This window comes from Rissa tridactyla, chromosome Z, assembly GCF_028500815.1.
Source record: "Rissa tridactyla isolate bRisTri1 chromosome Z, bRisTri1.patW.cur.20221130, whole genome shotgun sequence".
In the NCBI taxonomy this organism is placed as follows: domain Eukaryota; kingdom Metazoa; phylum Chordata; class Aves; order Charadriiformes; family Laridae; genus Rissa; species Rissa tridactyla.
The window spans coordinates 11,878,459-11,895,677 of record NC_071497.1 but is presented as its reverse complement, the minus strand read 5'-3'; the positions used below and the strand labels follow the sequence as shown (position 1 = coordinate 11,895,677).

The following is a 17,219-nucleotide window of genomic DNA, read 5'->3' as shown; positions in this document are numbered from 1 at the left end:
AAAGTAAGCTCACATGAACACCTCTCTGGTTTGACCCTGAGGATCAAGTCAAAATCAAGTAATTTTGACCTATGTTAAAATGCCAAGTATCCTCCAGGACCTGCCTACGGACAGCTATGTTTCCAGGCATATTTACAGAACCTTGGTTTTTTTATTGTTTCAGTTGGATTTTGTATGTGTTTGTTTTGTTGTTGATGTGCCAAATGATCATGAAGTTATTAACTTAAGACCTCTCCTGATCATTTCTCTATTAATGAAAACTAAAATGCTCACTGTATTTTAATGATGTGCTAATTTTCCTTTAAAGACATACCACGCCTTTACATAACCTCTGAGCACCTCTTAGCACACAGAGATCTGAGACAACAGCAGGTGGTCAAGAGTCTGGCAGAGACAGAAATGCCCTGCTGGGATGAGGGAAGACTGAAGGCATGTCACAAGACACAGTGGACTGACTCCGTGGAATTGGAACAGAGCTGTCTGAGGCCTGAGCGTGACAAAGTTGAACGTACAGATAGGGAAGGCAAAATAGAGTAGAACAGGGTGGAAAATAAGCTAGAAGAAGGAAACTACAAAAGAGCATGGTGGTTTCTTTCTTTTTTGAAGGTTGCTATGGAAGCTTACTCTCTGTGTTTTCATGAGAGACATTATTAGGATAAGGAACACTGCCAGCAGCAAGTGTTTGAAAAGTTACAGGGGCTTTTTTCACATAGGTGATTGATGTAAATGGTTTTCTAGATTCAAAATACAGATTGTCACTTACTGAGTATCTGTCTTCCACATCAGTTCCCCTGACACTTCTCCGCCATTTCAAGCAGGTCTCATTAAAAATTAATACATTATTGAAAGCTTCCTTTACTGTAGAGACAATAAAAAAAGGGAATAACTTATTACAAAAACTTCAGTTTCTTCATCTTAATTGAATGAGTAGCTGAAAATAAAAAATAAAAAGGTTTTTATTTTAATTCTATTCTGAGAAGGAGGCAGAATCTTATTTCTTTTTGAATGAACAAACACAGTAAATAAATGAACATATTCCAGGAAAAATGTCTTTCAGATAAACCCAAGCAGGCTATTCAGCAAATCAAGATAGGATTTATTTGTCCAGACCTACGGAGGTTATAACAACAGAAAGACCCAGGGCTTTAGACCTTCTGATGGAAATAAAGTTATCATAGAACAATTTGTCACAGTTGATGCCCTTTAGGAAAAAGCACAAGAGAAAAGGCATTTTTGTGGATTGCAAAGGCAATTATTTCTTAAGGTCTGTCTCATCAGAATTAGTATGTCAGAAGGCAAGCTTAAAGTTTCCACAACGAAAATACTACAGAAACCTGCTGTTAGAAAATGCCTTCTCTACAATTACTGAAAAACTGCCAGAACACTGCTCATCACTGCTAAACATAGGAACATTATCTATAATATTCACATTACTTAGATTAGTACCATACAGCTCAGCAACTGGGAATTCTCCCACAGGCAGAGAATCAGTTTTCAAGGCAAGGAATGGAAACCAGTAAGCACTGTACCATGGACTGAAATTTCAGCGTGTAGCCAGGAATGCCACTGCACCAATCCTGCCTCACACAGAAGACAAATATCCTGAAGATGCAAGTTTGCCAAATCTTTCTGAAGGGGACTTACTGCCACTGCTCTGTTTACTCATACACTCAATGGCCACAGTGAGCAGAAAGAAAGATGTCTTCCAGAAAAAGAGGATGGTGACAGTGGCTACATGTGTGTAGTCAGCATCAAGAATGATATAGTCTAGGAGACAGCCTGTTATACTGCCTGCTAGACTCAAAACAGTGAATTCTGCAGCATAGTTAAGTTCTTTTATAAGCACAGAGAATACAAAGCACAACCTACCCTTTGTCTGAACTGCCACTGTAACTGAGACGGTGATGTTTGTGGAAGAGATGGTAGTAATATTCACCACGTAGTTACTGCCAGAGCTGAGATCTAAACACACCTTTGGATTATCTTCGCTTGTAGTGATATTAAATATCGCATCTTCCGAGAACGTCTTCTCATCCCATCTTTGGCCCACTATGTGAAACTATTAAAGGATTAACAAAAATGATGGTGTAATTGGTTGTGGCTCTCCAAAATTCAGAATACAAGTTCAATTAAGCCTTGAGAACCTAGTATTACATCTGTTTTAGAATATGAGCTCAATCAAAAAAATAGGCTTGTGACTCACTGTTTTGGTGCAACAAGATGGCTTAATAAATTAGATATTTAATTTCTGACTGTTAAAATTATGAATAATTTTTCATATATTTCTACAATAAATAGAAGGAATCTATAACGTGGACCCTACAAACATCTCCAACACAAATAGTAAGATGTAAGTAAATGTTCCTTCTTGTTTACAGCACACAGATGGAAACTACCTCTGCTGGCTACTTTCTTATTTCTAGTTTTTCCCCTTGCCCTACGGAATCAGTACTAAGACTGAATGCCAAACAACAGTAAAAGACAAGCTGCCCTAAGATCGTCCCAGTGGAGTGAAAAAAAAAAACCTGTTGTGTGAATGAGATGAAGGGACAGACTAAACTTATGTAGTTGAGCTCAAGGTAGTCCACACTGTGTTCTGGACTTTACTGCATGTAGTCTATGTCCACATCATCCTCAGTTTTGACTATTCTGAAGTGTCTTGCAGACAGCTGAATTCACACAAAAGCACATGCACAGAGCACACTACACCGGAGATCCACAGCTCGCCAGTTACCACTGGGTACATGAAAAACTGGTACTGGTTTTGAACTGTTAAGAGTAATGGTGAACTTGGTTTTTCCATCTCAGCAGTGCTCAATAAAAGCACCCAAAGTAAAAATAAGTTGGTTTATAAGACAGGAGGAGAAAGACAGATTGTTTTCCAAACTTATTACCCAATCTTGAAACCTATTTTTCACATTAACCTACCCACCCTGGAGACCCTAAATAATCCCCTTTTTCTTTTTCCCCTATGTGTACATGCTCAAAAAAACAACCTTTCTTGGGATGCTATCATTCTCAAAGCATGGCAATTCATATCATACTGTTCTGGCTTTCGATAATGCTGACTGAACTATTTGTTTCTGAGAATTTATATCTTATCTTTTATTCTAGATTATAAATAGATAGCAAGAAAAAAAATGGAAAAAAAAAAGTAGTTACCAATGTTGTTTACAATTTTCTTTAAAAAACAATCCTAAAATGTTCAAATATAAGATGGTTGAATCTCTTGAGCAAGGCAGGGTATTTCAATATACTTTGTATTTCTAAAACAAGTTACATCAGTATGTGCAAATGATACACTGTTTACTTGAAATGTTTGCATCACAGACTGGACAGAGCTCAAGTTTTGCAATGTTTTCTATGTCAATGTGACCTTGAGCTCTACAACAGCATTTAACTAAAACATAAACTTGTGCTGAAACGCTTCTTATGGTTTCAAGCAGGTGTGTAGGTGATTTACTGGAATGGGACCCCAACGGCTTTTTAGTTTTTCACCTAACTTCAGGACAGGGATTTGTTTCTTTCCTAACCCAGACACCTTTGGGTTTCTAGGCAGTTCACTGGGAGCAGTGAGACAAATTACCATACAAATAAAACCCACAAAACAAATCTCCACTGCTGACCCACCAGAATTAACCAGGACAAAGCTACTCCCAATCTCAAATACTGCCCCACTTACTGTGTACGTTTCCTGCACTCCCAGTCTTCCAGTTTTCCTTTGCCACTTCAAACACGTTTCATTGAATATGGACAAATTACTGAATAATTCCTCCTCTGTGAGCAAAAACATGAATACAGAATGAAACAGTCATTATTTCTCATGCAAATCTTAATATATTTGGAGCAATTGTTTATTTTTTTTCTGTTTTGTTTTGGTTTTTTTTCAAACAAGAAAAATAAAACAAGGTAGGCAGAAGTTAGGTAGCTAAGCTTTCCCTTAACTGTGTCAGCTCCTAAAATTAAAATACAAAGCTAACTGAAGAAGCATGTCCTGAGCTAATGACTGTGAAGACCTTAAACACACAGCCAGCATTAGATAAACTACCATGACTAATGAAAACAAAATACTTTGCTAGGCTTGCATTTTAGTGTAGAACAATTTTAATCCTAATGACTTTATAGCTCTTGAAGAGGACATTAAAACCACATTACAGTTTCCTGACAGCAAAGGAACAACCTTATTAACTCCATCAGACTTCTCATATGTTTCTATAGGTAAAAGCATACATATACAATAGCATTGTTTGTTACACAAGACTCTTCAGTATATACTGTACTAAAGACTAGAATCTTTCATACCAGGTGACCAATCCCAGCAAAAGCGCGAATGAGAAAAGACATTTTGCTGTGCTTCGGAGATTCCTCTTAGTCGTAACACATTAAACTGCTACTATGCATAGGCATTCCTGGTCAAAGTCTTTCATTAAAGTGTACTTATGACAGTTATTACACCACCAAAAGTGAAGAACGATAAATAACATCCCAATTCCACTCCTTCTGCCACCTGTCCTATATTCTCCTTGAACTTGGGTGCCAGCATCTAGATCTCGTGACACACAATGGTCTGTCTTCTAAAGAATGAGACACTCACAAATCAACTTGAAGACTTTGTAGACCATTGTACCTCGTGGATTAGAAGTGTCATTAAATTGCAAATGAAAAAGTCAAGCAGATTTTAAAAAGCTCTCTGTAAGAAAAAGACGCTACCAATAAGCCAACAAACTTAGAAAGAAAGGCTCTCCTGAATACAACAACCTGCATTAAAGCATTTTAAGAAGCCTTTTGTGTTAGACTGGAAAAGACCATTTTTGGAGCTGAATTAATGTTTTGGTTCATTATTTGTTTGGGTTGCTTTTTAAAAGGTGTTGATATTTTTCCTTGTTTTATAATCAATAAAATTAAATAACACAGCCACAGTAAAACACTTTTCAGAACAAACACTAGATTAAAAGAATGAAGCCCACAAAACTAAGGCTGTAGGGAATACAGCTGTAGCAACCAGGGATATATCCCTCAACATACCTGTGTTAATTTACACACTTTTAAGAGTTGGCTTATGCCTCAGAGAAAAAGCACAGCAAGGAAGATCAACTCATCCGTTCTTTTTTTAGGCAGTTGTCTCACTGCTGTCATCAGACACAGAGCAGTTGCCTTCACATGACAAGATAATCAAGTATTCTCCCAGAGCTAAGAACAAAACTCCTTCTGGTCACAACTCAGATTGACAGTGAACGTATTTGCTCCTTTTCTTTCCTTCACCAGCCTTCAAATCGTCATTCCTTTGTCCCAATACCAGATTTTCTTATTACATTCACTACATGACAAAGGTCATACAAATGCAAGCTCATATAGCATTTAAGCTGAAAAGCCCTTACTAACTGGTGAAACTATGAAGGGGTTTTATATGACAGTCTTGGTACATACTTCAGAAATATTCACAAAGTAGTTGGTGTTAACAGTCTGGTGTAAAAGCAAGCATTAGTTCCGGGCACTCTTACTCCATATGTAAACTTCATTACCATTTCACAGGGACACCCTTGTGGCACATGGACATGAAGCTGTCACTGAAATAAATGAGTACATCAACCATCTCTAAAATTGTAGGCAGTTATTTAGAACTAAAGTGTAACTGTCTATGTATTTTGCAGCACTTTTCTTTTTCCTTTCCTTTTTTTTTTTGATTGAAACTGTCATAAAACTGTCTTTGAATGATATCTCCCTCCACATATCCAACAAACAGATGCCTCACTCTCTCTCCCTCAACTAATTTTAATTCCCCCACTCCAAACTGCTATTAAATATGGGAATTCTGTTGAAAACCCTCTACATAGCAGAAGAAGAAAGAGATTAATCTGCGGGTCCTCTAAAAAACAAATTTCCTTACAAATGACTGTGTGATTAACTGTATTTAATTGCTGCTTATTATTATTATCTGTTTCACAGTGATGTCTAGAAACTTCACAGTATTAAGGCTTCTGTACCAACACAGAGCAAGAGAGTACGTTCAGCTGTTGTGTTCTTTAAATCAGATACATTTATATTAAAAGAGCGGATGGCAAAAAAGACTCATTAGACCACAGCCAGAGGGAAAAATGTTTGCATATTCATGACATCTGAATTAAAATGCGTAACGAGGAAAAAAAAAGGTAATCTCTGAGACTGCTCAGCAGATAATCAGGCACTTGATTCATAAGTTTATAAAACAATCAGTAAAAAAATAAAGCAAAATAAAGCAGCAAACAACAAAAAAAAGTGATTATGCCAGCTATTCAGGCAAGGAAAAAAAATCTTATACAGTGGCCTCCTTGGAAGGAAGAAGGCAGAACTAGTAGCGGTTTCTTCTGTAATTACGCCATTTTTTCTGTCGTGCCTTCTGAACTTTCAGAAGGACAAGGCCAGCATGCAATTACCCACAGAAGAGCTGGCAGACTTTTTCTCAAAGTTTCCACTCTAAATGGGTAGGAGTGAAAGAGGATGAAAAGCTGCAACATGCTGAAAAAACGTGACCACCACAACAAAGTCCTGGAGACTTAGAAGAGACTGCTTTTCTCCCTTACTCTTACTGATCACATGTTCTTTCATTTGTACAGTAAGTGCTTGGTTTAACGTTAATTCCAGTAGCATAAACACAGTATCCAATAACAGCACAAATGTATTTCTGAAAAAAAATATTCTCACACCTAGAGGGAAACAGGTTCCCTGTCAGATTAGTTCTTCTGTTAAATTCAACAGTGACTTCCAGAGCTTGGGAACTCCCGATGTGAAACGCACTATATGTGCCTGACCTCAGTGTGAAGTCTTAGCAGACAGTAGCACCCAGATCTTCAACATATCTGATTTTGATCAACAGCTTTCACTCAGACTCACAAACGAGACAGGAGAAGTGAAGACCCTCAGCCTGCCCACAATTCAGCACTAGAAATTTCAACTTGTGATTTACCGAGAAGGCCACTGGATGCCACTGCTGCTCCACTGACCTCCAGCTTACCCTCACAGTCTCCTTCCTGTCCCAAGGGAAAGGGTCCTAGAAACAACATGCAAACGCCTGGAGACCAGAGCAGAAGGGTGGAAAAATACCCCGGAGGAGTCAAATACGGAATGGCAAATCTGTGAGAAGGTAGAGATATGCAAATACTACTTGGCTGTTAGCAGACAGGAAAGACAGATGCTTGTAAATAGAACACAAATAGGAGAACACAAAAAGCGAGCAACAAAGTGATGCAACAGTGCCAGTGAGTGTCGGTGCTGGGGGGGGGGACCGGGGACGGGCGGAGAACTCATATTAGGAAAGACAAAGAAATTCATTCTAAGAAGGAAAACAAGGAGTGGAGGTCTGAGTCTCCTTTACTCCACTTTAAAAAGCTTGGCTAGGAAGGAGGGCCTCTCTCTGTGCTTAAGTGTGTGGGGAAAATCTTCATAGTAATTACATCCAGTGCCTCAATGCCTGTACTGTCAGGCTGTTCTGCCTTAACCCTGTGCTGTGAGGATCAACCTTAACCCTTTGTTTATCAGCCTCTTCGAGTTCAGGTCCCAGTACTCAGTGTTATTATTTGCTGATTCCAAAAAAAAAAGGTAACAGACAGACAACTCTATGTCTGAACAGTCATTAAACCCACAACTTCTTCCACATATACAATCCACTAGTCCTCAGTTGAAGGAGCACTTGACTACCACTGACCTCAGCTTGAGATACGTCCTATCAGTGAAGTATTTTTGAACTTGCATGAAAAAATTGTGTTTACCAGAAAGGGGACAGAACCAGCTCCAATCTGACATTTCATCTTCTGCAGGTAGCTAAAGAGCATCCACATGTGCAAATTCACTTACAGAGCTCTTCCCACCAATCCCCACACAAACATGCAATGTAGGGGAAAGAAAAAAATCCAAATACTAGCTTTCTTGTAGGTTTTGCCTGTTCCAATTCTGTGAAAACTGTGAATGATGGTGCAAATGCCATCTGCTGCTAACACGCACCACACACGTGTTCAGACACAGAAATGAAAAGAGAGTGAACAACAATTCAAAGTGAACTTCTGCTCAGACTGTTGAAAGCACTTGTCCATACCAAACAGGCAAACTGCTCTTACACAGTAGCTTTCACAAGTACATATGGAATTTATTTTACAAAGACATCTTCAGTATTTATACCTTTTAGGGCAGCATGATAAGTTTTTACAAGTTTTTCACATTTTGAGTAACGCATGTGCTTCCAGTTTAACTAGCATTGCAAAATTTCAGCAGGTTTTCACCTTCAGTCCTAAATTTTACAGAGGAAGCCCACAAAGAAACTGCAAAGCTGTAGGCAGAGACAGTCAGGCAGGAAGGAGCAGACAGATAGCTAATGATCTACTACTTCCTTTGTTTGAAAAATCTTACCAGGAGACAATCAGGAACAGAGTAATTCATGTATTGAACCATACTGACAAAAGTGTAAGAGATGCACTTGTGAACATACCTACAAAGCAAAGATGTATCAATCAAGGGTGTCAAACCAGACAGGATTACATGGGCTGGGATTAGAAATGCACATGATCCCCAGCTGAAAGAGGCTCCCAAAACTGGTATTTGCCACCACAAACTGTGTAATTATTAATTTGGGTTCAAACAAACAAACAAAAGCCTAAACATCCCTGTAAAATGCTACACTTTCTTTTTCATTCGTTTTAACTGTCACTGGGTTGCATCACTTTGATCTAAGTACAATTTCCCATAACACAAACCTCCACCTGTGTTTTTCCAGGTAAGTAAAGAAATTACCAGAAATTTGGATTTAACATATCAAATTAGGCCTCTATAAGAACTAAGGCAAATCAGATCATTTTCACGGATGACTATAATTATCCTAACTGTTTGACAGGATTCTTATTCCTACAGAACCACGGGTTTTGAATCAATGCCCACAGATATGAGCGACACCTTTTCTATTAAGCTCATAACTGTTGACATGAATTATTTACACATGGCTGGGAATAAAAGTTAGGACAGCAACGGTTAACTCATTCAGTGTCGTGTGGAAATCACTGATGCTGCCACCACACAAACATTCCAGCTGCTTTTCTATACCATCTCTTACTGCACACATGAGGATGTAAAAACTGACATTCCAGAGGGGAAATCAGTCATTGGGAATACGGATAAAGCATAGGAGAAGAAGGGAAAGTGAAAGCAAGGGGAAAACAAGTCTGGATTAAAAAGAAAGGAACTAGACCCTCTCAGTTGCATGACATTATCTCTGCTGTAGGTCTACAGTTAAATTACACCTGAAGGATGATCCTGCTCTGTTTATTCCTGACTGGATTCAGATTTTGCTTTTGATTTTTTTCAAGGTTTTTTTGTTTTTTATGATGTAAGTATTCTTTTCCTCTTCTGCAATGTTTTAAAGTGCACAGTGTGGACAATCTGCTATGCCTTCTCTGGACTGATTCATCAAACCACTCTTCCTTCTAAACCTTCAAATCTCTGAAGCATCCTCCACCTTCTTCATCCATTAGGATTTTCAGTGCACCCATTTTCTGGGAAATGGCTCAAAACCCACCAACACCTTATTCTCTTGATGCTTTGAAGATACTCCTCAGTACCATAATACCCAAATTCCACGTGATTATCTCAACAAAATCTCCAAAGATCAAGACATGCAGCTAAACTCTATTTGTGGATGGGGAATAATAACGCAGAAAAATGAAGCATTCTGAAACAGAAAATCAATCTTTAGTCAAAGATGGACAGTTCACATTGCATTTCATAAAAGGTAACGTAAAAAAGCAAGCATGGACACAAGAGGTTATGACACAGAAGCTCCAAGCTCAGGATCAGAAAGAACGTGAATTGCTGTGAAGAATTATTTTTTTTCCATATTTGAGTTCCAGCTTCACAATACGTTGGGACTGGATCATCTTTTTCTCTGTACACCATGCACATGACACCTACAATCTGCCGACAGCCCGTACTGCCTAACATTGCTTTGGAAGGCTCTCACAACCAACCAGTAACAATTGCTGTGCTGTCAGACTCACCATTAAAGGGACACAGAGGTCAGTTTTACCTTTTGACTATAACAGCTATTTCTCACTGCCTGAGTTTTGGAATGTTCTACCAATAATGTGCATTACCTTTCCATGCAGGTCAGATTCATTCCCTCCACAACCTTTTTACGTATATCTATGGACTTTTCCCACCCACGTGCAGCACTTGCCTCTTTTGCAAGGACAATATTTCACTTAATACATAAAAAACCACTTTAATAAATGCATTCCTAATAATATAGTGAATAGTGGTACTGGGGAGTTATTAAATACTGAGAATTTATTCTGTAATGCAGACTTACATTTTCTTTTTCTTGGATAAAAATAAGGAAATTGGACAAACCATCCTTCATAGACACCATATTGTTGCTATCCACACCAATAGATGCTAAACACATTGAATACTAAAAAACTCCAAAGAAAACAAAAACAGAGAAGGTGTTTTCTAGGAGCAAAATAATGAGCAGCAGCCAACCCAGCCTATGTGCTTACAGCCATTGACTAGAGCCAATTGTTATAGGAAGGACAGATCAGATACCGTGAAAAAACTCTCCATGACAAGGACATCTCTACGACTAGGGACCCGAAAATTGGAAAAAGCCTGATGAATAGTAGAAGAAAGGACTCTGAAAATAGGTTAAAGAGCTGCAGTAGGTAACGGGACTATTTCCCTTCAAAATACCCCTAACAATTGTCCAATTAACATAGAAAACTGCACCAGACACTGCCCCTCTCTGTGCATGAACTGACCCCTTCATAACTGTGTCGAAGATTGGAAAAAGTACCGGTTTTAGAGCTACATATTGTATTAAGAGTAAGGCTACCCTGTAATCACTCTATTCTCCATAATTCATCTTAACTTTCCCTGGATGCCCAAGAAATAAGTTCTCAAAAGTTAAGCTCTATGTGTGTGTGTGTTTGTGTATGTCTGTACATGCATGCACACAGACAATCTACACATATTACAAGGGGAAAAGATTTTACTTCAGCATCTATGTTAGCCCTTCCTAATCTTTTACTATGAAACATTTGTATGAAAGTTCAATGAAAGATAAAACCAACTCGTTTACACATTTTCATTTCAGACACCCTCCAGTTCCTCTCCCTGCCCTTCTCAAAATGATACACTTCATGGACTTGGTAACAGCTTACCATATACATTGAACACTGTCCCACCTGCAAGTGCAGATTTAGGAACAAGCATCTCAGATAGATAGCCAAGGCATAAATCACCTTTTTTTCTGGCCTTCTGACAGACACGATAAATAAAAAAAAAAACCACCCTTATCTGTGGAATCCACTCAAAAAGAGTAACATGAAGGGGATGACTCCCTTTTATACTTTTTGCTTTTATAGAAAAATGGAACTATAAGTCTTATGTTACCTTCTGTTGCATTTTGAGCACACAACCAGAACAACCTCTCTCACTAAGATTACTATCAAAAAAGCTCAAGGTGACAATTTCTCCGCTGAAATTCACAACAGGAAAACCAAGCTTCTTGTTTCAGACTACATGCTATAGTGCTTCATAGCCAAAGCCCTTCCCTGAAACAAACTGAAACATTATTCCCATAAGGGAATCTTGTTTTCATTCCGTAAAGAGCTTCCCAGATTTACCATGAAATCCCATCAGAGCTCAACACAATGTGTGCCTGGAATAACAGCACACTATTTCTGCAATGAAAAGAAATGAAACCACACATCCCTACTCTGCAGGGCAAAAAGAAGTTCTAGGACAAGCTGTACAGGATGGCGAGACTCACACATTGAGCATACTGGACAGCAGGTATTTAATTGCTGGTATGTTTTCTGCACTTCAGTGTCTTGAGTTTATGTATACACATCAACAGTTGGGAAAGGAAGACTGTAATCCAGCTGACTATTGCCAGACTTCATTGCTGATGACTTAATCCAACCAGCGCCTCTCAGTAATGTTGCTAAGCAATTTTTTAATATTTAAACCAGCTACTATAATATGTACTTATATATACACACACACATTTACTATATAGCCCAACAGACAATGCAGCAGACAAGGGCTTTCCACAGCAATCACTGCCTAAGAAATGAAGAAGTGACTATCTGCCAAAGAGAACATACTCAAGGGAATTTCTTACCTTCCTTACTTCTAACGAGGTTTTTCAGGCAGTAGGAAAAGACAAATGGTTTTCCAACTTCTATCCTAAGTTATTTTCTCTCATTTTAATGGGAATTACCAATTAATTACACATACCCTTAGGATCCTACACATCTGAAAGGCATCATTACTGAAACAGAGATTTGAAAGTCATTCATTACCTCTAGTAAGTGTGAAAAACACAGCAGTTAAGAAACTCTGTAGAAGACCTCTGTAGAGTAGTACAGGAGACCTCTGTACTAACTTCCTATTCATGATTTTTTAATTTTTTTTCAAAGAGGCCTGGACTAGTTAAGACGATTTTTTTTTAAGTTTTTTTCTATTCTACTTGACATAACTCTGACTCATTTTTGGCCCTCTGATCCAACAGCTACAGCTGTAGTCTACATTTTGGCCCCTGGCAAAGCTCTTGCTGAAATCACTGGTAATCCTGTGGGTGCAGTCTGCAGGTTCAGGCCCTTCAAAGCTTCAGAGTGCTCAAGACAGAACTCGCAGCATTGTAACGACAGACATGCCTGATTAATTTAGCCACTCTACACAATGCTTGCTTCAAAACCAATTTAGAAAGTACAGCTATGCGAACTGCCTAAATTAAACATGAATTATGACTTCTAACACGAGCAGTTCCACTTTTATTAGGGCACTACAAAAAAAGTGAGAGAACTGCTTTTCTGCATGCTCATTTTACTTGATGTTTTATATTTGCAGCAAATGCTCAAGACATCAAGTGAGGCAAGGGAGGCATCAAATGGAAACTCTGTGAAAAGGCTTGGTCTGTGAAGTGGTAGCAGTCAAAGACATACTTCCAGTCCTTTTGAAAAACATAAGGACAGATTACCATCTGCAAAAGACAGCACTGCTACTTAGGAACAAGAGATGGAAAGCCGTAGAGCTATCTTGTGACACGTCTTTCTAAGGACACAGAACACTAAGGAGCACAACAGCCATAGTCCAAAACATCTGCTATTTTTTTGCTATTATTAAAATGTCAGTACATCCTGTCTCCAAGCCCACAGCATGACACCACCTTCGCTACAAATTTTCTTTCTCAGGACTCATTCTTTTATAAGAAAATCCTTCTGGACTGAAATTCAGGCAACTAGATCTAGGCCGGAAAGGCAACCATGAACGAGTTTGGGCAAAATGAGAGAAGAAAAAAAAAGAAAAGGGACTTTTGAATTCCATTGGCCCTACTTTCATCACAGTGCACTTGACGATATTAGGCCCACAATAAAATATTGTTAAACGTCTTCTGCTCATCCGGTGACATTCCCCTTGCTTTTAAATCTGTAGGTTCTCAGTGCAACAATGAAACTCAAATTACTTTAGTCCCTTTCTGTTTGAAATAAAAAGCAAGACAGCTACAGAAAGATCTGTGGCATCCCCTAGAAACTGTTGCGTGGCTAACATTCTCTTCCATGACCTTTCCACACAGAAGTACGACGACGTTCCATACATCGTAAATCAGAAAAGGATTTACTGCCTTCAGCCTTCCTCCTGTTCCTACCTTTGGAACAGGAATGAGAAACTATTTAGATTGCACATCCCACAGCAACGTCCTAGAGTAATATTTACCTTTGCATATGTATGTAATATTCTCCCACGACTGATCTATTGTGCATTCTGAAAAATTCCTGTCTCCATTAAAATAATATCCTTCTATACACTGATAGTACACTCTGCTCCACAGAGTGCTCGAGTTGTCCCAGATCATTTCTGTGTGTGGAATCAGCAAAGGTTTGCCGCAGTCTGTTCCTGGAACAGAAAAAACAGGATAACAAAACCTGAAAATGAAAACAGGCAAGGCGTATCAAAAGTGTTTAAGGAAGACAGATGAATTGTCCAAGTAAGTAACATTTCACTTTTTTTCACTTCCTAGTGATTTCTAGAGGTCAGGCCAGCCCTTTAGAACTCAGAATTTTGTGACTGGAGACTTTCTACAAGGGTGGGGCACTTTGTCCTTTTAGAAATGGAGAATAAGGATCTCTAAGCGAATTTTGACAAATCTATCTTCTCACAGCACTCTCTTATGCTATTTATTCCTTCATTTTATGTATTGTTACTAACAATAGACCTGAAAAATGACACACAGTCCAAGGAACAACATGAAAGAACAGCATCAAGAAGGTTATGTTCCTTTGCCAGGGGATTTAATTCAAGCTTTGAAAAAAAGGTGAAGCTGCTACAGACAAGCAGAAAGAAAGTAGAAAATTTTCTGGGGGAAAATATGATGGATTATTCAGACCACTTTGGAGATAATTAGAAAGCTGGGGTAATGCACTTACAAATTAATTCATTTGCTCAGCTGCTTTCAGGGGCTTCATAATAAAATTAGGGAACAGAAAAGAATAAAGAGCGAAGATCAAATCAATGGAAGAATACTACTTAGGGTTAAAATTCCCTTTGAAATCCACAAAGAATGTTACGCCCCAACAAAAGATTCTGCATCACTTCACTTAAGAGAAGTAAACAATGTAGGAATTAAAATCTTACCTTCACTAAAGCTTATATGCAGAAAACAAACGTTTTTAAAACTGTTTATTAAATAATCTTAAGTGATTCTGAAATTCTACTCAGAAAAAAGGAAAACAAAGAAGTAAAAAACAAAGTTTATAGAATCATGATTTGTACAATCTTTAAAGGAAAAGTTTAACATATGAATTGCAGTGGGCAATACATCCACCACCATGACTACCTTCCTCTTCATATTCCAATGTGTATGAATGTACGTATCTATTCTAAATCATTAGAAAAAGCTTTAGAATAACAAATGCACATGCAAAGAATATGCTTAACTTACAGGACAGTATGTCAGAAGATAAAAAAATTTCTGCTGCTTAACTCCAGCTATTTGCTCATGGCCATCCCGTAATGAGATTGCAAGGCAGAAATGCAGAAGTGCATTTCTGTGTAACATAGCGAACCTTCTATTTATACTGGCAACCCATAATAAGAATATTAAAGAAGATTCTAAAAGTAGAGAGTGGTTGTAACATACAAATTGCACATTCAAAAAAATTAATACATTTGATTGCAATGAACAGAAGACTTGACCCTGCTGGATCAAGCTGAAAAGATACTAATCGTCCAGTGAATGGAAAAGTGAAAACTGACAACGTAGAAATTGACTAAAGACTGTAATTATCCTGAGGTCACATTAATTAGTATTATGAGCTCAGAGTTAAAATACACTAGAAATCTTGTTAGGAAAAATACTTTGTTTTAAATGCACCTCTGTGGATGTACTTATCAAGGAGCTTGTTAGGCTACATTCTTCCAAATCATAGTAACAAAAGGCATTTATGACTCATGTTAAATAACAATAGCATGCTTGAGCAACCATAGTTTGGAACTGGAAATTGTCCGAATATGGGAATTTTAAAGGAACGCTAACTGCTAATAGTGGCTCAATTTCTGGGTAGTGGCTTCAACCACAGAGTAGATATTAAGCTAGAAAAATGGCAGCAATTTAGGCTAAATTTTCATCTAATGGTAATCCCAATGCTTGACATGCACTGGGATTTTGTCCTTAGCATGTTAACTTTTAACAATTTATTGCAACTTCATTAGCAACACAGACAAAAAAAAACCCTGTTTAATATACGGCCTTTGTTTTGTGACTGAACTTCATATGCCAGAAGACTGTATAAACTGAATGCCCAAAGAGGATGTCTTTAACTGATGACTGCTAATTCTTATGGTGGCTGAAACCGTATCTATGCTAAATAAATCTGAAGACAAGATTTGATTTACCTTTGCACACCAAATCAGCACCATCCCACTGCCCTTCAGCATTGCAGACTGCAGTCTGATTGCCGCTTGCAATAAAGTAACCATGATCACAATTGTAAGTAACTTCACTTCCATAGGTGGTCCCACTTAGAGATACTGGATGCGCATTTAAAACAGAAGGTGGAACCCCACAATCCACACCTATGGCAAAGAAGAAAGAGGAAGACAGACTTGTTAGTCAAGCAGCAGAAGTCTGCAGAATGATGTCTGCAAACCCATGAGTATTTCTTTTGTTACAAACTAACCCTCTTCTCCTGTGGTACGGCAACACTCCCTCATGTCCCCTCCGACATCCCCACCGCCACTCCAAGCACTGTAGCTACTCCAGAGCCGCTTTCAAATGAAAGTTACTTCTCTCTGCCTTTCTCTCAGAATGGCATGCTAAAATCTGTGACTCCTTCCTCAACCTAGCTGCTGGTATACAGAAAATGTCCTGGTTTTTTGGGGGGAGGTTTGGTGGGTTTTTTTAATCTTTAAGATTCTCCCTTCTCATTTTTACAAAACTGATTACAGGTGGCAAGATGGTTCCATACCATTTGCAGTGAGCAACAGTCAAGAGGGAGGCAGGTGAACAGAAACTGCCTTTAGGAATCAAAATTTTTAAAAGTGCGCAGGGACCCGAGAAATGCAAAATCATAGAAAAGGTTACAACATGCAACACAAAAAGTTCCTGTTAAAGCAAGGGTATACATAGTGTTCAAAATGCATTGCAATAGCTGCTATATTCACGAACACGTTGAGTGGTCGTTTACAAATGCATAAAACAAAGAATTCCAGTAGCACAAAAAAGCAATTTGTGTGATATGATGTCCATTTCCTAAGGTAAGCAACCATCTAGAAAGCTTTCACGTTAGCATGACACAATGCACACACTCAACAGTTTAACTACGCCACTTCACATACATCAGATCTTCCCACTAAACTATCTGACTTTTCATCTCAAGACAATTCTTCTATTAATATTCAAGGGAAGCTGTACTCTTCAATCCATATACTTATATTTAAAGTAAAAAAAGGGGATCTGCTCCACTTACATCACCCTGATGTTAGGTCACACATCTTACCAAGCTTGACCTACATTCAATGGCCAGTTTCATCATGACTATAAAAAACAAACTCCTAAATTACCATACGAAGGAAGACAAACAACAAACTTACTGATTTTCCTGAAAAAGACGACACTACACTTGTCCGGAAGAAATTCTTAAATTAGTGATAAATACTTATCAGGGAAGCTCTCAGAGTTTAAAGAATTATTTAAAGGT

The 17,219-nt window shown here is 38.3% G+C and overlaps 1 protein-coding gene across 1 annotated transcript in view; it reads right to left on the bottom strand.

Annotated features, from left to right (window-relative positions):
- The window catches only part of SUSD1 (sushi domain containing 1), a 46,012-nt gene that overhangs the window by 21,753 nt on the left and 7,040 nt on the right, over nt 1-17,219 (bottom strand). Inside the window, 5 exon segments of the mRNA XM_054184841.1 lie at nt 764-858; nt 1,870-2,059; nt 3,683-3,777; nt 13,738-13,917; nt 15,916-16,095. Of these exon segments, the coding sequence (XP_054040816.1) occupies nt 764-858; nt 1,870-2,059; nt 3,683-3,777; nt 13,738-13,917; nt 15,916-16,095 (740 nt within the window).